Source organism: Lactuca serriola, chromosome 5 (assembly GCF_051521515.1).
Source record: "Lactuca serriola cultivar US96UC23 chromosome 5, Lser_US96UC23_V15, whole genome shotgun sequence".
NCBI classification, from domain to species: domain Eukaryota; kingdom Viridiplantae; phylum Streptophyta; class Magnoliopsida; order Asterales; family Asteraceae; genus Lactuca; species Lactuca serriola.
Genome location: NC_136412.1, coordinates 146,194,635 through 146,201,702, shown reverse-complemented (window position 1 = coordinate 146,201,702; position 7,068 = coordinate 146,194,635). Strand labels below are relative to the sequence as shown.

The 7,068-nt window shown below is 31.7% G+C and overlaps 1 protein-coding gene across 2 annotated transcripts; it reads right to left on the bottom strand.

The window, feature by feature from the left end:
* Positions 1 to 298: 298 nt before the first annotated feature.
* Positions 299 to 4,033, bottom strand: BZIP9 (basic leucine zipper 9). 2 transcript variants are annotated; one of them, XM_079001037.1, is made up of 6 exons: positions 3,597 to 4,033; positions 2,666 to 2,786; positions 2,288 to 2,432; positions 1,878 to 1,953; positions 1,662 to 1,787; positions 299 to 734 (listed from the first exon to the last, which is right to left on the bottom strand). In XM_079001037.1, exons 1-6 carry the CDS (start codon positions 3,843 to 3,845, stop codon positions 468 to 470), a joined length of 984 nt encoding a protein of 327 aa, XP_078857163.1. In that variant the 5' UTR covers positions 3,846 to 4,033; the 3' UTR covers positions 299 to 467. The 2 variants fall into 2 exon arrangements, with proteins under 2 accessions (XP_078857163.1, XP_078857164.1); XM_079001038.1 differs by lacking the exon at positions 3,597 to 4,033 and adding an exon at positions 3,314 to 3,561.
* Positions 4,034 to 7,068: the final 3,035 nt, after the last annotated feature.

Below are 7,068 nucleotides of genomic sequence, written 5' to 3'. Positions count from 1 at the left end.
ATTTGAACAATGAGACTTGATAATTTAACCCATGTTGATTGAAGATGATAAACTAAAATTCTTCGTGTTGCGTCCTTGAGCAACTAAAAATTTTCTCAAAGTATACTCTAACGAGAAGAAAGGTGTGTTGACTTGTATATTTTTAAAAGACAAGTTATTGCTTCTAATCAGACACACATGTTAGAGCATGAATCGGAAGTCTTCACATGTTAGAGCAAGTTCGATTTCTTTATTATCAACTTATTAACAAAATTAGTCCAAACTATGTTAAAAACATTATCCATCCACAATCACATCATAATACAAAAATACTACCAAACTATACTACTTCAAAGTCATATGTCACATATTCAAATAATACAAGTCTTACATAAACCAAAACTACAAAGAACTCGAACTCGAAGAGGGTTACAAAAGCCACAAACCCTTCTTTATTTTATGTTCAAGTGATACAATGAGACAATTTCCTAAGGCCATATATCAGACACACAGCTTCCAGCATCACTGCTTATACCATTCTTGAAAATGTCTGCATGGCCCACCATCACATGCTGACCTGGCAAGGGTAGTCCAGGGTGGTCATCCCCACGAACGGTTATGGTTGGTGACACATTTCCCATTCTTGACATGTTTTGATTGTTGAAGAGTTGAGGAGTTGTTAGATGATTCTGAATAAGGTGACTAAGACTTGATGTTAATGAACCCCTAGCTACCATATCTTCAGCCAGCTTCACCTGTTTGAAGAACATCATGTACTTTTAGCAAACACTAGGTTGAAAAAATTGGTGGATCTATGGAGGTTTATCAGTTTGGTAGAATGATTTGTGTAACTAAGTTTTTATCTATGGATAAGTGGTGTAAATGAACACATATTTGTAAAGTTTGTTGAATGAGAGGTTCTTATTTAGGAGATGTTATATAAACATCAATGAGTATTGTGGGAAAATGCAAGAGCTAAATATGGAAAACAAACCCTAAATGATGTGCTGTTTGATTTTGACTTAATCGGTTTAATGAAGATATAACTTAATCTAGTAAGATTAAATACCTATTTTATAAAAGTTTTTTAAGGTATATATGGGTATACATAAGTGTATTTCACACATTTTCACATAACTACGTTTTTATAAATAGGTATTTAAAATTTAAAAAAAAAATGTTTTTATAAATAGGTATTTCGCATACAAAAATGTTTGTAAAAAAATTGTTTTTATATAGAAAAAAAAAGGTTTTTTATGTGAAAATATGTTTTTTCTGCAAAAAAATAAATAAATAAACATATTCGAAACAAAATTTTGAAAAAAAAAAGATGTAAAAAAACTAAATTTAGGGTGAATACGTAACAAAATTTTGAAATCTGGGCCAAAAGTGTAAATTTTGGACCAAATTTGTAATAAAATTTAAAATATGGGCTACAAGTGTAAATTTTGAAAGTGGGATGACCTGTTTACCAGGCAAAAGGGTTACAATGAATACAATTGCCGGTTTTTGTGACTTAATTGAATAAAAAAAATATATACGAACTAAATCGATTATGAGGCCAAAATATAAGGACTTAATTGTTATTAACTTATTATGCTAAGACAATGTAAATATAAACCTTATTATATAATAAAAATAAAAATGTTCTCAAAATAAGAAAAGAAATTCTTTTTTTTTACCTTAGCTCTCAATGCTTCCACATCTGCCTTGAGCACTCGATTGTTGGTTGAAGCATCTTTGAATTGTTGACTTGCACTTGTGAGTTGCTTGAACAAAGTTGTGTATTCTCCATGCAGTTGTTCCACCTTAAAAACACACACACAACTTTTTAAATCTTGCAATTTTTATAAAAGGGTTTAATAATTTTTCAATTTTCTTAAAAAAAAATTGCATACTTGTTGCTCAAGTTCTGTTAAATGATCTTGCTTTCTTTTTCTTGAACGCCTTGCAGATTCTCTGTTTGAAACCATTCTGAAATCATATGAAGTTTAATTAATATTTGTCTCATTAGTTATATATCAAATAAACACTGATTTATAATTTCAATTTATGCCTACAATATTCATTTAGTATATTTGCTGTTGAAAATCTGTAGCTTTTGAAAAAATGTGTGTGAAAGCCTTGTACTCCAATTGACATTTGAAAACTAGATCATTAGAAGGGTAAAAAGGTCATTCACTCACATTAAGTCCAAAAAGATAATCTCAACGTATAAACTAACATACAACACTTAATAGAAAAAAGAATGACTTAATAGAGAAAGTCAAAACTTTTTACCATTTTGCCCTCAATGTAATTCTCTTACCTCTTAAACCGTTTAACATCCATTTGATCATTACTCTGTTCACATTGACCTGCTTCAATCTCTGTATCATCATCATCTGATTGTTCATCATCACTTGTTGCCCCAATCACATTTTTTGGTTTTGTAGCTGAAGTTGGACTTTCAACTGACAAATTTACACATTTGCCCTTGAGTAAGCTAATATAGTATACCAACTTCAAAAGGGTAACGTTTCTTTTGATGAATAAATGGAAATATTATTTTGTTAGTTTCTTTTTTTCTTTCATTTCCCCAACTGTGTCATCATCTTCTCAGATATTTATTAACATCATTTATGATTTTATCACACACACATATAACTTTGGTGTGTGAAACTTAAATGACAAAATAAATATTTACCACAGATTGATGATTGGGAATCCATAGTCATTGTGATACTAGAATTCTTTGAAGTGAGATTTCTTGACCAAAGAGGATTCCCTGTTATTCCACCATGACTTGAAAATCTATTTACAATATCCTGTAATCCAAAAAGTAAAGAAAAAAAGTGTTTTTTTTAACTTAATGCAAGAAAGAATGACTTAATAGATTAAATCGGCTAATTGAGTCCTATATTTTTACAAAAGGACCTCATTTATGGATTCTCAACTCCTTAGACACTAGAGATAAATGAAGTTATGAACAAATGAATAAAAAAAAAAAAATCGATCTTTCACTTTTCTTGATTCTAATTTTAGATTTTGAACAGATGTACAATACTATCAATGATCAATCTCGCACCTATTAATGAAACCAAAAACCGAACAAGTAACAACAAAATTTACAAAAGAACTTTTCATTTACCACAATTAATAGTTTATTTGCCTAAACATAGCTATGGATCTCTGATTTCATTTCAGATTTAACAAATATCACACATATGAACAAATTCAAAAACCAAATCTTGTAATTTATGGAAGAAAGTCAAGAAAACGGTAAAAAACTATACCCAATATGGATCTAAATGATGTTTATTATTGTGGTAAAAAAAAGATTTGATCTTTTAACCTTCATGAAGCTTTCTTTTTATCGAGTTCTATCTAGTGTTTGATGCTAATTCTTTAATGGAAAACGGATCAAAATAGGAGCTCCATTGCCCTCAGTCGCTACACCAACCACAATAACATACGTACAGAAACCAAGTACTGAGTAATTATAATAATGATGTAAAGAACAAATGAACAAGAGGGTGGCTCTAATTTGGGGCCTACATGTCGACAATCGAATAAAATATTCAAAAATGCTGTGTATGTGACTGTGTAATAGAGACAGATTGAGTAAAAAACTAAACCAGATTTCTGTAGTGAACAGCGAGATCGGGGGAACAACCATCGGCGGCATAACTCTTACAATCGTAGTCATTACCGAATACGACGTCGTCAACGGCGGAGAAAGGATCGCCGCGGTGATCGGCATCAGCAGCCATGGATTGCTTTAATAACTCCCCGATATCGTAGTCTGATAAGGTTCTACTCATGGGGTTGCACATGGATGAATCGTTGAATGCTTCTTCCTTTTTGCTGTGAGTGAAATTATCCATGATAATGTGTGGATAACAGTGGATACAATGAATCAAAGACCCATATATAATGTTTGAAAAAGGTTGGATCTTTCCGGTTGCTTCACCTCTAAGGATTTGAAGAGGTTTGGTGAAGTATTATATGAAAAAAGTTGGGAAGAAAAAGGTCGGAAGAAGACAAGCTTCAACTGGCTTTGTGAAAAGGGAACTACAAAGACAGACGGTGAAGTATAATATTATGAGTAAATTACATGTTTGGTCCCTATAGTTTACTTAATACAACGCCTTTAGTCCAAAACATTCATTTCTTGCACTCTTTGTGAACTACTTAAAAAACCCGAGGACTCGTAGGAGACGGTGACGTAGTAGTAGCATGAGGATCAATCTCTACCGAAGGTGCACTATGGTGTAAATTATGGTGGACAAGATCCCTACGAGATAAGACTAAAGAGTGTGGCTAAAAGGGACAAGATAATTTCATTTGTTGTTGTTGTTGTTGTTGTTTTGCATTGTTAAACAAGAGTAGGTACTAAGATTTTCAATGAAACTTGAGCATATCCATAGCTCTTTTTCTATAGATTCACCACCATAAGTCACCCAATAAGATAAAGAGAAACAAATACAATGCAAAATTTTCTTTTAATCGGAATCTCGATCTGATTCAATTGACATTTTCATTAAATATGAACCTTTTAAATTTGAATTTGCATAGATCGGTAAGGAAGTTGATTTATTAATCTTGCTAAGATGAATGAGGATGATAAATAATTCGGTTTTGTTAGGATGAAGGATGATAATGTTCGATTTTTTAAGTTTTTTGGTTTTTTTATCACCACTGACAAGGAACTCGATTTTTGGATATTTTAGAGAATAAATTTAGATCTTCATTGTCAAAATGTTATGAAAGAGATGAAGTCTCTCTCTCAAGAAACTTGAACTTCATCTAGTTCATGCAGAGAGAGAGAGAGAGAGAGAGAGAGAGAGAGAGAGAGAGAGAGAGAGAGAGAGAGAGAGAGAGAGAGAGAGAGAGAGAGAGAGAGAGAGAGAGAGAGAGAGAGAGAGAGAGAGAGAGTTTTTTTTTTTTTTTTTTAATTATGAAAATGTTAAAAATAGATATTAAAAAATAAAATATGAATTAAAAGGGTATAATACCCATTTTAAATTGGTCAAAAACCGAACCCATCAAAAAATTATCAGTTTAGACAAATGATACAAGTTGAAAACTGTTTGGACCGAATCCGTAACTTTTTCCAAACCATAACACCAAATTTATAGTTTTCTCTTTTTTTAATTAACTTGTATATTAAAAAGTTTCTTTTTTTAACTATTTTTTTCTACAATTATTCTTTTAAATAAATAAAAAAAACTTTCATACAACTATATATATATATATATATATATATATATATATATATATATATATATATATATATATATATATATATATATATATTTTGAAATTCCAAAAAATATTATCAGTTTTTAAAATAAAGGATATAGTGGTCACTAGATTTTCAAATAAATATAATTCAAAGTTTAATAAAATAATTTATTTCTCAAATACTAACATTTTTACCATTATATCATGTACATGAAATTTTTCTTTACAGAAATAGTGGTTTGTGATGTCGTTTGACACTTTATTTGTGTATATTGTCATTTTCAAAAAGGTCTAAAAAGGTATTCAATTCAACAATAATCATCTTTTAATTCTAGCGTTTCAATGTTTTTCTAATTAGATAAAAGCACTTAAATTGTCAATTATGGTGTGGGCTTGAAAAAGATTGACATCATTATGCTCATGAATACGAGTGAAAAGCATATGTAAATGCCAATCAGAATATACCGCTCTCGATTTGGGTAAAACAACAAACCGAACATTAAAATAAATAGAACAATGTACTGAAATAGTCCTTATGGTTTGGTTAAAATTGCACGTTTGGTACCTATTTTTTGTTTTGCACTCGGACCATCGTCACCTTTTCTTTTTATTACCCGCCTAGTCCTATGTCCGTTAGTCGTCAATTCCAAACGTTAAGTCCCCCACGTGCTTCGCACGTGAGGGGTATTTTGGTCATTTTATACATGACGCCTAAATGCAATGTCAATCGTTTCTTCATTCCGATCATTTTACGATCATCTCCCTTTCACTCTCTCTCTCTCTCACTTAATCTCTAACTCTTCAAAAACGAGTAGAAACCCTAACTCCTCAAAATTCTGCAAGAATCATCGAAGCAATAATGGTGGATTAGAGGATTAGAGAAAACATGGAAGAAATAGACGTTGAAAAACATTACGGTAACCTCATATTTTCAAAAGTTAAATTTATCACCTTCAAATTTCAAGCTAATAAGTTGAAATTTTCTCTTTTACAGCTGGTCATCCAACTGTCTTCTCCATCAGATTATTCTATGGTGAAGAGTTTACGAAGTTTCCTGGAAGGAGGTACATGAAGGGCAAAGAAAGATGTGTTGATCTGTTGGACATGGATGAGTTTTGTGTGCATGATATTGATGAGATGATGGAGTCCTTAGGTTGTGTTGAGGAGGGTAAGTTGCTTTATTACCCCTTCAAAAGATCCTTTTTCATATTTGGACTTTGGGTTGTTTGCATTGGCTAGTGACAGTGACATTAACCATTTGGGTACATACGTGAGCAAAAATAAAATGATTGAAGTTTATGTTGAACATGGTAAAACAATGTTGCATACATATACAACGTCATCTACCCCTAGTAAAGTTAGGATAGAAGAAATCGTTGGTCAACCTTCGTGTAGTAGGAGGCTATTTTTGGAATGGAAGGAAACTGAAACAGCGGATTGTATTGGATCAAGAAAACAAGATGTGTTCCAACAAAAAAATTGAAAGTGACCAAATTGATGCCCATTGTGAATTTGATGAAATTCTAAATGAAGAACTAGAGGGATTACTTGTGACAACCGTCACTTTCTGATCAAGTCAAAGTCAAATAAAGTCAACAAGTCAAACCGGTCAACTCAATTAACCCTTGTATATTAGGTTTTACCTTATGTTTATTATTGTACAACACACCATTCTAATGCAAAGTATCACTTAGAGTTTTCACATGTTCAGAAAATCTAAACCCTAATCAGGGTAAGTGATGGAACTACTCGATAAAACATTAATACATACCCTTCGGGGCCGTATAACACTCATAACAAGGCAAAACGGGGTTTACGAACCTTGTATTTCAAGGCTAAACACTCACAAAGGTCACAAACAAA